This window comes from Engraulis encrasicolus, chromosome 3 (assembly GCF_034702125.1).
Source record: "Engraulis encrasicolus isolate BLACKSEA-1 chromosome 3, IST_EnEncr_1.0, whole genome shotgun sequence".
In the NCBI taxonomy this organism is placed as follows: Eukaryota; Metazoa; Chordata; class Actinopteri; order Clupeiformes; family Engraulidae; genus Engraulis; species Engraulis encrasicolus.
In genome coordinates, this window is record NC_085859.1 from 23,418,838 (window position 1) to 23,435,558 (window position 16,721).

General features: G+C 42.7%; 1 protein-coding gene across 1 annotated transcript; it reads right to left on the reverse strand.

Annotated features, from left to right (window-relative positions):
- Window positions 1-820: 820 nt before the first annotated feature.
- Window positions 821-14,006, reverse strand: ubac1 (UBA domain containing 1). The gene is made up of 10 exons (XM_063195033.1): window positions 13,550-14,006; window positions 12,894-13,014; window positions 12,719-12,789; window positions 12,473-12,580; window positions 12,195-12,297; window positions 11,280-11,388; window positions 8,182-8,479; window positions 7,821-7,907; window positions 5,909-6,047; window positions 821-1,283 (listed from the first exon to the last, which is right to left on the reverse strand). Exons 1-10 carry the CDS (start codon window positions 13,685-13,687, stop codon window positions 1,168-1,170), a joined length of 1,290 nt encoding a protein of 429 aa, XP_063051103.1. The 5' UTR covers window positions 13,688-14,006; the 3' UTR covers window positions 821-1,167.
- Window positions 14,007-16,721: the final 2,715 nt, after the last annotated feature.

A 16,721-nucleotide genomic window follows, 5' to 3' on the forward strand; every position in this document is an offset into this window, starting at 1 on the left:
ATTCCTAATTAAGAGGTGTTTACATGACGTTTTCAAAGAGGTATTTAACTTTATTCAGAACTAAAGTCTGTTAATTCCAAATTAAATGCCTCATGTAAACATAGCAAATGTCAAATTCATAGTTAACAGTTTATACTGTACGTGTAAGTGAATTTACTGGTAATCAAAAATCAATACAGTTGGCCAGGGAGGACGGACATCCCGGGTGCAGAGAGTAACAAACCTGCCACATATTTGTTCCAGCTGATCTTAATTACCACACCCCTTCAGCTAGCTAATTAGTGAAATCACCTGTAGCAGCACCGGCAGAAGGAATATCTGACAAGACTTTTCGACCCAGTTTACATGTAGTATATGGATATTTTTTGTAAACGTATAGTTTTTAAATCCACTTAGGCCTTTTCGCTTGCACGCAAACAGAGTTTTCAAGCCCTAAAATGGATATTGTCAAAAGCAGCCATTGAAGTGTAGATTTCCAAAAAGACAACCAAAACGGATACGTGTAAACAAGGGAAAGGTAAGCTATCTGCATGTTTTTTTAAAAATAATAAAAAAAACAGTAACATGCTTGCCTAGTAAACAGCCAATCCCTGGCAAATTATTAGGTAGTCCCTGCTGATGTAACTATTTATCAGATTTTTAAAAATGCAGTTTACCGTATACCGTATACTGTAAAAGCTTAGCCAGGGCCTCACTTTCTCAGCTCAGTTTTTCCGCCTCTGCTGGGGCAAAGCAGGCAGTTAAACAGGACTGTTTCCATCTGACAGCAACAACATTTCGCATATATATATATATATATATATATATATATATATATATATATATATATATATATATATATATATATATATATCCCTCTCTTTCAGTCTCACTCACACACCCATTCACACAAACCCACTTACACACAGTACATGCACGCACGCACGCACAAACAGTAACAGATCTTTTTTTTAAATATATATATATAAAAAAGTCAAGAAGGTGTGCAGAATCTCTGTGGACTATGCAATAATATTATCGAGTTATTACTATTACATTCATGGCCTCCCGTGACGCTTGAGGGTGGATGGACACTCCCACAGTGCACAGTGCTGCACACCCACACAGACCCCCGCATTGAGGTATGTGTAATGCATGTACTGTATGCATGTATGTACTGTACGCCATTTATGTGCGGTTGAGGGTTTGAAAGATTCGTGATATCTGAAGCATCACCGGCCCCGTCTCGGGATCGTTCATCCACTGCGTGCTGTTCAGAGGATTCTCCAGCATGTCTTCAAAAGCTGACCACAGAACGAAACGACAAACAGAAACAGAACGTACATTATGTTACACATTATATTTTACACATCAGGTGATGCGTTTATCCGATGCAACAAAGCTACTTAGGCAAAGGAGAGTGGTGTTAAAATTAGCCATACTAACTGTGACGCTGCAAAGTCTTTTTTCCTCATTTAGCCTGGCCACGCATACCATCTAAAACAATCAATTTTAAGCATTTACAACATCTCAGTGGGGTGTGTTTAACCCTATTGCGCCGGTTGCATCATATTTGTTTCATCAAATTCAAAGCCCTCTCCCCGCTGACACAAAAAAAATAGATCTCAAAAAAATGTTGCGTGTCATTACAAAATGTCTTGCAGTACATGGAAACCGCCACAAGAGAGCAGCGGTCAACAACAAGTTCACCACAGCTCGGCAAAACATGGTGCCACAGGGTAGAAGCGGTTTCCCTGACCGGAGCAGAGATATCATCAAATTGCAAAGGGTTTGTGTACAAATTTCCGAAATATAATTAGGGGCCAAGCAGCAAAGCTGGCGAAGGCCCCTATAGAGTTAGTAGGTTTTCTTCATTATTATTCTCTAGTCACCATTCCTCTCCCTCTGCAAGTCTATGGCAGCCCATAGAACCGTACGTAGGAAAATGCTGTAAATCGGCACACACATTCGGGCCCGGCTCAGCATTACCCACAGCAATTTATAGGTCCCCAGCCCCAACGCTCTAGCGCCACCAACAGGTCAAAGTTGCAGGTACATTTCTGCTTGTAACTTTTGAACCGCTGGGCCGATTTTCATAAACTTGGTATCCCTGGAATCCTTGGGCCAAGACGAATCCAACGCACCCTATGACGTCATTTTCCGCCAGGATAGTTTTCCCGCCATTTTGGATTTTGTAAAATTCAATAAAAATGCTATTTTTTCGGCAATTTTTGACCAATTCACCCGAAATTCGGTATATAGTATCTCTGTACTGAGCTACACATGGGGTCTTCAGGAATATTGGATATATTTTATCGTTTAGCCGTGAGAGCCAATCAAAATTGTCGTAAACGTGGCGAAACAGGAAGTGAGGTCATATCTCAGCAACCGTTTGTCGAATTGGGCAGGGATTTTGTACACACATAGTAGTCCATCCCATGACCTACCACAAAAAAAATCAGATCCCCAGCTCAAACTCTGTAGCGCCACCAGCAGGTCAAAATGTTAGCTAAATTTTTGCCTGTAGCTTTTGAACCGTACTCCCAATTTTCAAAATATTGGTACACAGGTCATCTTCACACTATGCTGCACCCAGGTATGGATTTTCGTAACGATTGAAAAAACTATCAGCTCTCAGCAGCCATTCAAAATTGTGGAAAGAATGGAGGGATTTTTCTCATCTCTCTGTCCCCTCTGCCCCCCTTGCGCACGTTCACTGACACCATTCTCGGCAGGGGGTCTCTGGACACACAAGAGACGAGAGCTTAGGTGTGTGCGTAGTCTGCTATTGCTCTAGTGTCAACCAAAGCACCACTGCCCCAGCCCCTGCACATACCCCCCCACCTCCACCCCACACACACAGACAGAGGGAAAGGGAGGGGGAGAGGGAGAGAGAGGGAGAGGGAAGGAGGGAGGGAGAGAGAGAGAGAGAGAGAGAGACCATTGTTGTTCTCTCGGTTCCTCTGTCTCACACACACACACACACACACACACACACACACACACACACACGTTGCTTCTATATACACCAATTCCTCAGACCAGTCTCTCAAAAGGCTGGCCAATATTACATTGCAGCCTATAGGATTCTTATGTTTAGTATTTCAAGGACATATCTATTTTCAGTAGGCTCCCGATTCTTTTCCATAATATTGTATGTCATATAAACAATTTTACTAAATAGAATGATCACAGAGGATTATAATTGCTGTCCAAAAAGCAAGCCTCTCAAGTATAGAAATGACTTGCTGATATTTTATAGACTAATTTGAGAGGGAATGGAAATGTGTTACTCAATATAAATCAAGGGCAGCACAGGCCCTGCCATGGCCAACCGGTAGGGCACTCGTCTATCATGCGGCTGACCCGGGTTTGATTCCCAGCCCAGGTCCTTTGCCTACCCTCCCCGTCTCTCTCCCCATTTTCCCCTCCAAGGAATGCACCCCAACATTGACGAGATTTGGGCCAAAGGGGGCGCTGCAGTTCCTTCTGTTGCCGTGGCGACTTTGGCAAGTTTACTGCTTGGCCCCGTATTGCTGCTTGCAGCTATATTTATATATACTTTAATTTGAACACTTACTTTGTGCAATTAATCAAGGCAGAGTTTATATTTTTACACCGTGTTGCAGAGAGATCGTGCTAAAACTGATGAAACAAATAAGCACCATCCGGTGTTGGCAGGATCAGTGCATTTTGCCATAGGGAAACTTAGAAAGCATACCACGACGATCATTTAACAAAACACACAAGTTGTTTTACTTCAAGGCAAAGCTATTGCCTTAAGAAACAGGTTTTACTTGCAATTTTGAAAACATAATGCAAAATGTTGAAATTATGATCTCATAAAAAATGCATTGAAGTGAATAGAGAAATGGTCCCATATATTCAAATTCCACATCAAAAATGAATAATGATCTACATTACACTCATTACACTCATAAATAGGTTGTTAAGCATTCGATCAGCTATGTTTTTACATCGATTTATAAAAAATTACCCAACCAGACTGTGGGAAATGTAAAATATGGTCCTGCTAAAACAAGGATGGCACTATCTCACCAAATATTTAAAGATAATCCTCAAATTAAATTGTCTGACAACTTTATTAAATTGAAAAAAAGTTGTAAGTGCATTAAAAGTCATATTTCAATGGTCATGAAATTGGCCTGGTCAACTAGTTAAAGCCTGATGCAGCATATATGTTGCAATTCATATCTCAAAGACCTTACCCAAATTTGGATATATATTTTTTTACATTTCTTATGATGGACCAACACTGAGGCAAATTCCAAGAGATTGGAATTTTCTGTCTTCGCTTTTATGGTTCAGGTCTTATAGGGTTAAGGTAATGACACACCAGTTCAGTTTGCAGGTGAGTGAAGGACTAGGTGATGTTAGGGATTGTAGCTTTAACAAGTAGCATACGGCTGTATTTCATGATCACAAGGTAGATATGTCCTTTGCATCTCCTTGGGAGAAATGGGCCAACAACACAAGGAGGCCAGACCAAATGCTCGCTGAGCTTCGAAGTCACGATAGCCAGGCAAGGGTTAAGTGGCATGCTCAATGGCACTCAAAGCTGGAGGCATGGTGGGTTGCTTACTCGCCCCAACCTCATTCAAACCTGCGTCCCTCAGTTCCTAAGACCTTGTTAGGCTACAGAACCCCTGAAAAGTCATATTATTATCACTTTATAAAACAATTCTGGGTTTCCCCATATTAAATGACTAATTTCTAGACATTTACCTAATTAAAAAAAATCATATACAACAGATTAATTCAAGACCGTCTTTCTGCCAACAGAGCGATTAACAGATATTGACGACTTTTCCTTACATTTCACTGAGGTGACACTTATCCACAGTGATTTCAAGTTTCTTTAGGAATACAAGCACGATCCGTCTGGAGAAATGTGTGCGATTAGTAGGCGCTGTGCTCAAGCACACCTAGGTCATGGGCGAGTGTGCAGGAGGGCACTTGCAACTGACTGCACTTCATCCACCCACAACAAACTGGGTACGGGATTTTGAACGTGCGACCCCAAAATCAACTCCCAACCAAACGTTTGGAATTATTACAATATCTATTAGGGAATGTACCATTACGTGGATGACCAATGTGTAATACCGCTCTTATCATATTTGTCTTAACCCTTTGTTACTCTTATCTTGTTTGCACTGGTAATTATTTATTCAGTGTTGTAAATAGCCTTCGTAGACGTTTGCAGTGTAAGGTAAGGCGCAATCAATCTCACTGTAGGTGTGTATACTGTACGTAGTATAAGCATTCCATTTCTGTCTACGAGGGACTTAACACACTGCATTGAGATTTAGAAAGAGAAAAGCAGTGACGATAGGGGGAAAACACCCATTGTGTGTGTGTTTGCTTTTGTCTTCAGCCTAATAACACGATGCCATATCTAAATAAAATCTAAACGGATCGTTTCTCTGTTTAGCTTGTCATAGTGGCAGCTTTACAAATGGAAGGCATTATCTTCCTAACAGCACGTGGAGGTAAAGCTAATCTACTGGCCACTTCCTGGTCAGTGCAGAGGAGAGAGTGAGAGATAAAGAGGTTTGAGGTCCTGCTTTCTGCCTATTAGGCACATATCAGAAATCAGTCGATATAATTCCCTAAAAGCACTGCTGTAAACACAGACCGTAGAGAGAGTTTTGAGTACGAGTGCCTTAAAAATGTTATTCACTGAACCTTTAAAAATAATCTGTGTATACTCGAAAAAAGAAACAGTGAAAATGTTGAAAATGTTGAGATGGGCAAACAATCAATTTAGAGTTTTTCCCAATTGCTCAATGGCGTGTGTGTGCGTGTGTGTGTGTGCGTGTGCGTGTGCGTGTGCTAAGGCCATGACACACCACTTTATTTAGCAGGTAAAGTCGCAAAAAAAAATAGGCGAATGTCACACACTTACCTAATAGAGTTTTGGGGTTGGTGAGGCCGAGCTGTACCACAGGGTTTTCAAGTATGGCCTGGAAGAGGGGGCTGTTGGTGTCGATGCCCTTATCCAGATCCTCTGGGGAAGGCTTCCTATCCCCCAGCAGCCACTCACACTGCACACAAACACATGGCTTAAGTTGAGGGTGTTTAACAAAGCAGGTCTGCACATTGAGAAATAAGCTCCAAACTGTTTTTATTAGGTTGGTGGGGGGAGTAATCAACCAGTGCTCTCCCCCATCCTCCTCCATGACTGAGGTACCCTGAGCATGGTACCGTCCCACCGCACTGCTCCCCATGGGGCGCCACTGAGGGCTGCCCCCTTGCACGGGTGAGGCATAAATGCAATTTCGTTGTGTGCAGTGTTCACTTGTGTGCTGTGGAGTGCTGTGTCACAATGACAATGGGAGTTGGAGTTTCCCAATGGGCTTTCAATTTTTTTCACTTTTTATTNTTTTACTTTACTTTATTTACCAAGCTTTAGTAGGTAGGTCCGCACACTTCGAAATAAGCTCCAAAAATAAACTTAATTAAATTAAAAACGGCAGTTTCTATCATCCTCAGTCTTTGTCAGGCATATGACGTTGCCAAGCTTATTTCGCAGTGTGCAGACTTACCTCCTAAAACTATCTGACACTTTTGTCTGGCACCTTCAACAAGTGACTTTGGATGTGCTCATCCTTCCCAAAACGATCTGAGTTGAGGGTGACCACAGGATACATTGAATATATAATAGCTGATGTGCTCATTGACAGTACTGTAATGATTACTATCCAGTAATTACAATGTTCATTGTTAAATTCTTGACCGTGCAATAGCTGCAATGTGCAATCATGTGTAACAGGCCTTACCTCTTCACCATGTATGTCTTTTGACCTTCCAACCTTATGGGTTCTATTTACTGTCAATGGATGTGCTAGATTATTGCACATAACACGCAACTTAAGTTGTTTGTGACCAAAGGACACATTGATAACAGCCAATTTTCTTCCGCATATCTACACATCAGTCTAATCTAATTCCATCGGATTAAAAGAGGCAACTAATTTAATATCATGCTGAATATTGGGTGTGCGTCATGGATGTTACGGTGTCATAGCCTGTGTTGGGCTATGAGACTAGGAGGACTAGGGGTGGATTCCAATATGCGGACTCCCGTCCTCTGTCTGTGCTTGTGGCCTCTCGTTTCACTGATGACCCGCCTCTGTGTAGGAAACAATTAAGTTTCCCCGCTGTCAGCCTAACCACAACAACTTTTGTGGAACTACTCTTCATTCTCTCTCCCGTTTGCAAATGAGACATTTACATTAGAGTTCAGCTTCTGCGGGATATTGAAATACAATTCTGTTGTCAGTGACGTCATCCCTTGCCACAAGGAGGCAACAGGCTTGTACGAAATTCCGAATTGAAGGAATTTGGATTCAAAGTAATGCCATAATACGAACACTACACCACCACCACCACCCAGTGTTCATTTTATGGCATTACTTTGAATTCAAATTCATTCAACTCGGAATTCCGTATAAGCCTGGGAGGCAAGTGAGCAAGGGAGTATGGGCGTCCGCATTTTGGAATTCACCCTATGTGAGTGCCCCATTGCTTGGTCTTTATGCAGAGCAACATTCTATTTAATTTCGTTCAGGATCAATAAAGTTACTCCCCTCTGCTCTGCTCTGCTCTACTCTACTCTACTCTACTCTACTCTACTCTACTCTACTCTACTCTACTCTACTCTACTCTACTCTACTCTACTCTACTCTGACACCCAGCCATTTTACAAAGCTTGGTCTGAAACTACACATCGTATTTCTGCATACCAAAAGTCCTCAAATTTCCACTGCTCTCTGTCCCCCGATATCAAGACCTGCAGTCCAGTGCAGTCCACCTACCGCTGCGTCCTGTTGGTTATTATTGACCCGCAGGGCATCGATCACCTCCTTCTCGTCAAAGCCCATCTCCATCAGCGCAATGACAGCCTGCAAAACAGCCAGCAATAACAGGCAGAGTTTAGTAGACCTCTCCACAGACCGTATCTCTTTATCTCTTCCCCCGGGCCAGACAAATATATTACTGTTCTTATGTTACTTATGACAATACCATTACAAAATCACAGATATTCTTTCCTAGCGCAGTACGAGTTGTTCAAGCCATTCTGGCAATGTAAACCAAAACTTAGTAACATGAATTTTCAACACGAAATTCGACAATAGCACCCTCAGTCACCTCCCCTCCTTCCCTCCCTCTCCTCACCCGTGAGTCCGGCCTGAACTCGCGTTTCCGCCGGATCCGCTTGAAGATCTCCGTGAGCTCGTCCTGCTTGGACGCCTCTGCTGCGCTGGAGCCCTCCGATATCCGGGAGGAGAGGGAGCTGGAAGCCGAGGCCGAAGCAGAGGCTGAGGCCCCCGAGGCAGAGGCTGCTGACGCCCCACTCGCCCCTGCTGATGCTCCAGCTCCAGCTCCCGAGGCCTCCTGGTTGACCAGGGGGGCGTCCGCGGTGGGGTCGTCCACGTGCTCAATCAGCCACTCCATGGCCTGGGTCACCGACATGCTGGAGAGAGAGTGAGAGAGAATTTTAAAAAATGGTAAATGGTAAATAGACAGCTTGCTTCTCTTCCACTCCTTCAAGCACTCAAGCACAACACAATTGAATAAATTTACAACAGACTCCTCACATTCATCCTTTCACACTCCTCACACTAGTGGCAGAGGCTGCTACGCAGGAGAAAAGGCAGAGTGGCGCTCAAACCTACTGGGCTCGAAACCTTGTCAAACAAGCACCTGACCTCTAGCCAGGCTGTGCCCTCCCAGTGACGCAACACTTGAACGTCGATGATAATCAGGCTACTTGACCTCTACCACTTGTGTTACCACCACCACCAACACCAAGACACATTTGGAGTGCGTTGCAATATGCGACCTTGCCTCCTCCACTTGCCTCCTCCACTTGTATCCTCCACTTGCTTCTCGTCATGAGGACATCACTGACAACAGCATTATATTTCAATATCTTGCAAAAGCTCAATTGTAGAGTCTTTTTCTCATTTGCAATTGGGATGGTGAATGAAAAACAGTCCCTCAAAAGTTGTTGTGGCTAGGCTGACAGCTGGGAAACTTTATCGTTTTCTCCACGGAGGAGGGGCCAGGAGGCGGGACGAGGAGACAAGCGCAAGTGGAGGAGGCAAGGTCGCATATTAAAACGCACTCTTGGTGCATCTCTGTATCCCTCCATTTGCAACTGGGATACTGAATGGGGAAAATGCCCCTAAAATCTGCTTTGAGCTGGTTGACAGCAGGGAAATTAGGAACAAGTCCTGAAGTCACGACCAGGGACCAATATTGAGACCATCGCGCTGACATTAATCTTACATGATTACCAGAAGATCTACGGCTGTTTGTAACATTGTTGTAGCTCTATGATACTATGCAAGATAGAAGGTCATCGGTTTATTTCATAAGATAGGTAGAAGCTTGACACGAATTGGTCAAATTCTAAATTATAGTTCTTATGACATTACATTACACTTACACTTGTCCTTTTAGTAATAATACAACTGCCATCATACTCATGACACACGTGAACCCAACACACAACAGCTTGTAGAGGTAAATGTGCAGTTTGGATTCGGAATATAGCGTGTCTGTTTAGTTTAGTTTGACAGTGCATTTTGTTACACCCATCCCTTCCCTTTCTGCTTCTAATAGCAATAGATCAATAGGATGTCCTTTATTGTCACTATTCACGCGCAGAACGTGAGTTTGTAAGTGTAACGTAAGTGTGAGATATACAACACACTGGAATATTTGCACAGTATAGAAGTTTTTTGTTTTTTAAACCTGGCTAATAATGTAGCGTATTCAGTCTGTGTCTTCAAAGACAGATACAATATGTATATACACGAGATGTTTGACGTGTGTACTGTATACACAAGGATTATCGATGGCTAAGAGGAGCAATTTGCTCCAATCTGACAACAAGTATGTTCAACAAGCATCAGCGGCCTTAGCTCCGCAGACAAACATAGGGTCCTGTAGTGTACTCTCTCAGAGCTTATCTCCTAATACAATACCAACACCTTCCACATGACTGCCCGTCTGTGTGTTGGTATGTGTGCACGTCTGTGTGTTAGTGTGTGTGCACGTCTGCGTGCACGTGTGTGTGCTGGTGTGTGTGCGCGTCTGCGTGCGCATCTGCGTGCACGTCTAGCACAGAGAAATACTCAGTAGTTCCTGAGTTTCCAAAACAATTGTATCAGCCACTTTTAGTTGGTGGCAATGAAAATACCTAATTGCCTACCAACTACTTTGACAACTGGTTAGCAGGTCTAGGTCTAGGAGTGGTGTGTGTGTGCACGCGTGCCCGCGTGCGGTTACAAAGGGAAACAGAAGGGTTCAGATGGAGGGCTTCCTAGCACAGAGAAGAGCTCACTGGTTTGGGCAGCTGCTCTGAAGTCAAAAGAAAAGTCTTACGGGTTCAAGTGGCTTCTCTAGCAAAGGGAGAGTCTCACCGGTTCAAGTGGCTTCTCTAGCAAAGGGAGAGTCTCACTGGTTCTTCTGGCTGCTCTAGCAAAGGTCAAGTCACTAGCTATGGTGGCTGCTCACTAGCAGTTAAGGGTTGAAACTCACTAAGTGCAGTTAGAGAGCTTTAACCACCCTGCTCTTCAGTACATTTACATAGCGCCTTTCCACTCCTTCAAGCACTCAAAGCGCTTTACATTGTATGCCTCACATTCACCTGTTCACACTCACATTCACACACTGGTGACAGTGGCTGCCACACAGGGTACCACCCCACCTGCCACCAGGAGCAAAGGACACATCAATGGGGTCAGACAGAGTGGGGCTCGAACCTGCAAGCTTCTGGTTACCGAACAGGCTCTTCTGCCAACTGAGTCACCACTGCCCAGTAAAGAGAGGCACTCACTGGTTGAGGCAACTGTTCTCAAGCAAAGAGAAACACTGACTAGCTCAAGAGGCTACTCTAGCTTCACCTCCCTGCTCTACACTCTACAGCAAACACTCACTGGTTACAGTGGCTACATTAGCAAGGAGAAACACTCTCACTTGTTGAGGTGTTGGGCTTTGACCGCTGCTCTAGTCAAGGAAAAAAAACACTCACTAGTTTAGATAGCTACTCTGAAGCAAATAGTCACTGGTCCAGCAAGCTACTTTCTAGTAGAGTATGTATAGCAAAATGGTGATGTATAACAAAGGGAATTACTCACTGGTTGATGAGGTGGAGGGCTTTTACCACCCTGCTCTATAACAAACAGCCAGCACTCACTGCTTGAGGTGCCTGTTCTCTAGCACCCTCTGTTTGACATGGCTAGTGTAGCAAAGAGCTAACTCACTGGTTGAGTCGCAGGGCCTTGACCGCCCGGCTCTCGGGGAAGCCCATCTCTGTCAGCTGCTGCAGGGCCGACTCGTCCACTCGGTCCTCCTCGTCTTCATCCAACATGGCTGACAAAACAACCACAAAGATGCAGTCATTTATACTGATTCCAGAAGAACATTCTTCAACGGGGGTGGATGGTTAGCTAGTATCAGAGACAGCAGGTAACACTTTACTTGACGCCGGCGTCATAGGTATGACATGGCAGTGTCATAATAGTGTCGTAGCGCAGTCATGGACCTGTCAAACATTATGTCCATGTCATAACATTTCATGACTGTTTCCATTAAGAGACATTCGGCTAAGGTAAAGACAGCGGTAACAATGTCAACTTTTCATGACCATAAAACGTTTATGACATTGACATTATCTTTATGACTGTCATGACACTGTTTCGACATCATTATGACAGTGTTATGTCATGTGTATGACACCGGCGTCAGGTAACGTGTAACCCAAAGACATGTGACTGTGCTGTGTAGTTTCATATGAATCACTCACATGTATGATATCATCCCCCCACCAAGAAAAGACATTGCTTATAGATTTTTTACAACACAACATAAAATTCTTCATCTTTTCCAGGGACCTGGAGTTGGAGGTGTTTGAGGCGTCACGATGGCTGCCCTAACTAGGAAGTGCAGGGGGAAACCCTTGCATTTAGCCTACACTATTTGGTGTAACAACATCATGACATCTCCAGTGTAAATGAAGTTAGCACAAGTCTCTTCATTGCATCATCTAAAAATATATAAAATCAGGAAAACCCAGCAAATGTTTCCAACAATGAAATATTTTACGAAGTCTGCCCGGCATTTTCACTGTAGGTTATACACTCGTTTCATTTCAAATACACTGAGAATGAAATACTGACCGTTGGCTTTCTTGAAGAGCTCGACGGCATCAGGGTTTAAAGCCAGAAGTTTCTGTGCCACTTCGATGAGGGATACAAGGATCTTCCTTAGCTCTGTCTGAAACTTTTTCGCAACAAACATTTAACATGGACATTTTCAGGTGCGTGGACACTTCATTAAAATTCAATTCAGGTAAAAAGCATGTATTTTCAAGACCTTCAATGCATTACTAAATTACAGGCCTAACGCTGCACGCTATACATCACTGTGAAATGTGAAATTGTCACAGAATACTTACATCCCGAATATTGTGCTGAGTAACTGTGCGGTCTGTGTGCCGGATGGATAGGTTAGCGGTGGCTTTAAGAATGGCATCTTTGTCTGGCGCTTTGCTTTCTTGTTTTTTCTGAAGAAGAGGAAAAAATACATTTGCTCTTGGGCAATATCATGTGACCACAACGAGGATCCATTATCCACATGATATACAGCCTATTTTTCAAGTAATCTTTAGTCTATACTAAGTAAAACAAAACACATAGCATACCTTTTCCTCTGCTGCAATATCTACCATTTTAGGTATCTGTTGTTGTCTTCTCTTAATCAACAAAAGTACATCTGAGGGGGAGGGGGGACAAACAAGAAGCCTTCATTAGAATCATCAGAGGGCTAACCCAATTTTAATCTTTGGTGGGGAATATATTTCGTGATCGTCACAATACCTTTATCTTTTATGTTCTCTTCGGCCACTGTTTTGGTTTCTACGAGGACCCGTTCTGATGCAGCATGAATGATTTTATGGTGTGTTAGAACCTTCGGATCTTCCAGACTTCCATGTGTACACTAGTGTGAGAGGTAAAGGAAAAACACAGGTGTTTTCACGAGAACCAACCGGCTAGCCTAGTTAAAGGTTGCATTAAAGTTACATGAGCTCTCAAATAGACGCACGCAATCAGTAGGCTAGGCTGTATTGGAATGTCTGTTTTGCACATGAAATAACTGCCTGCTTCGCAACAATGCAACACGCTGATTTGCAATGCATGATATTGAACACGGGAAGCGAGAGGTATGGGCTCTGAAAGAGTTGGACTAAACAAGTTGGGTCGCCGAGGGAAGCCGCTAGCCTAACCACCAAGTTATAAATAACACTGCCATCCAGGTTGCTATTAATACTATAGAAACAAGCCGGAGCATTTCACACGGGCCTGCCAACTTCAACTGTAGGTCTAGCTACATTGTTTATGAGCGTTTGACGTTAGAAGACTGTGTTACATGCCTCGTTAGCTTCCTTGACAGCTGGTAATATCTTTGCGTTTACGTGGTGAATAGGTGACGTTGGTGGCTTAATGTTAACAACATTCAAGTAGATGTTACTTACGTGTTTCAGGCACCTCTCTTTAAGTTTTTCAATAGTGGTGTCCTCTGTAACTTCCTCCAGCCATTCCGTACCCTCCATGGTACATATGTGAATCTTTAAAACTTTTCCCGCAAATATCTTTTCCTCCTGCACAAACATAGCTGCACTGACGTTTGTCTAACTAGCCAACGCTAGCGAGCTATATACACGGGATTCGACAGGTATGTCAATCTTAGCTTGTAGCTTACTAGAGTATTTGCTAGCCACAGAGGTATCTGTTACTGTCCCACACCCCGACTGTCGACTGGATAGCTTCTCAGAAAAATTAACAGAATTGCAACGGAGTTTAACGCCGATTACACCATGACCAGTGTCCGACTGCTTACTATCGGTATGTCATTAGGTGACTTCATATCAATGATCGTGCACTTCACACTACTCCAAGGAGGCAGATGCGGTAGCTAGGAGCCCCTATCATCATCACTGTCCCGTGAATATCAGATGTAGACAACAAACGCACATCCGCTTTGAAATCACTGTTCTATATTTCAAATTAAAGGTTCGCTTGAATTTCGGGTTGCATGTGTTTGGCACATAGATCGTAGAACGTGCACTTAGTTGGCATCGATTGTATAGTTTCACAACATTTACAACTACATTTTTGTCCACCTTCCCTCTTTTTCAAGGCTCATTCTTGTCAAATAAACCGATGTCAGAGTAAGTAGAAGAACAACTTTATTGTCCAAGTTTATTACGTATCCTAAAGTCATCATATGTTTGTCAGAAAAAAGTCACGCGCATAATAGTAACATGCTTCCTTTCTAAGAATAACTTAAACCACAGCCCTTTTAGAAAAAAAACGGTGTACTGGTAGAACTAATGCATATTCATAACATCTTTCATCGCGGCAACTGTAACACAGTTTTATTTTGAAAAAATAGAAACAACGTGAACACGACTGTGATGCTGACTGCTGCTGGTACGCAGAGGTTTGTTTTTGTCAGAGGCTGGTGAAATTTGAACCGTGAACAGACAAATTGAAGTAGCCTAGGTCATCTATCTTGAAACCATTCGTTGCCTGAAAAATATATCTTTTATTAATGTAGGCCAGCTGTTTTGAGTCGAAAGGTCATGGAAAACACCAGATAATTCACCATGCATCTGAATCATGTGAATGTTGGGGAAAAAAGGAAAAGTCAAAAAGTGGACTAAAAGGTAATTTGTGTGATCATAATTTGCGTGATCATTCTTTAAAACAACCACGAATGATGAACTGTAGGCCCTAGACATTGAATAAAACCACAGAAGACCCTCTCTGATAAAACCTCTCCATAAAAAATTCAAAGACAGGCATACTTAGTCTGGCCACTAGAGGGAGCCAATTACTTTGCCATGTGAAAGCCAATCTTATGCTGATTGGGCCCTTGCCACAAATAGTCAAAATACAAGGCTGTGATTGCATTGCATGATGTGCTTATATAGAGGGCATCGAAACTGCTCAGGCAATGAATATGTGGTCTAAAATTAGACGTTGAGTTGCTTTGAAAGGTAGAAATTAAGTTGCGAAGCTGAATTCAAACATATAAAACCAGGATGATGATGCCAATGGGTGCTGGATATTCCGAATCATACATGAATTTTGACTGGTGGGCTAATAGAATTGGGCCTATAAACTAGTGCAAGATCATTGCATTTAGGAAAGATGTCCTAATACACTACTGAAATATGACATTTCCGTATGTTTGGAAATCAGCTGACCTAATCATCAGAGTAACCGGAAAGTTGGGGGTTCGAACCTCATCCATGACTGAAGTGGTCTTCCGTAAGGCACCTCACAGTGCTCCAGTATAACCAATTGTGTAAATCACTTTGAACTGGAGCGTCATCGAGGTGTATGCCCCTGGTTTTCTAAGCAGAGGCCGGGGACCCCTGGGGAACTGCGAAGGGGTACTAGAGGAGGGTCAGTAGCAAGTTGGAAGAAAAAGTATAGCAAAATATATAATTTAATCATTAATGCACACCAAAATAAAATATAAATAAAATAAATACAAATATTTTATATATCCCAACTGGAGTAAATATACAGTAGCCTATATTAGGGCTGGGAATCGATCAAAATTTCCTGGATCGATTCGATTCCGATCCAGGTGGTCACGATCCGATTCGATCCACGATTCGATTCGATATCGATCTTGTGTGACTTTAACCCATTTATGCTTAGAATTCTAAGACCGGTTCTAAAAACCTAACTATCTCAGCATTTGATGCCCACACAAACATGAAATGCCTTAGCATGAGAGAAAGAAGTGGAAAAGGAAGAGAAAGGTGGGAAAAGAGAGGCACTATTTACTAGAACAGGCCATGTGTATTTGTGCATGTAACCTAAATGAATGTGGAGGAGAGCTTAAGGATGTGGTTGAGAAAAAAGCACCTATAATCATCTGCAAAAGATCGATCCACAAAGTTGTCAATCGATATCACACTCTTTGAGCGTGAATCGATATTGGATCACGATTCGATCTTTTGGACCCAGCCCTAGCCTATATGTATCTCAGTGATAAACTGTTATTCTTAAAGGGGTATGCCACTATTTTGGGGCTTTATACAGTTCAAATCGTTGGCTGGGGTTTATAAAGGTGGTAAAGTGTCTTATTTTTCATGTTAAGCGTTATCTTGCTTTAAGACAAGTTAAAAGAGGGAATATGTCGCTAAGCTAGTGAAAGTCAATGTATCCGTGTAGCATGCTACAATGCTACACGGATCCATTGACTTTCACTAGCATAGCGGCATATTCCCTCTTTTAACTTGTCTTAAAGCAAGACAACGCTTAACATGAAAAATAAGACACTTTACCACCTTTATAAACCCCAGCCAACGATTTTAACTGTATTAAGCCCCAACATAGTGGCATACCCCTTTAAGTGTTACAGGTTTGCATCTTGGCTATCCAAAAGTTAGACTTAGTCTTACTGATCAGATAGGCTGATCAGAGATAGGTTACAAAAACATTTCTTGATTTCAACTTTCATAATGGATTGACGCGCTTGTGCTTGCTCTTCATTTATCCACAATAATTTAATTTTCACTTTCACAGTGCAAAACCGTGCCACCATTCAGTGAATAAAGAAGGATCAAAATCATGATGAAAGCATTGTGTGGTGCGACTATGAAACGTGAAATGATGAGAAGCAAA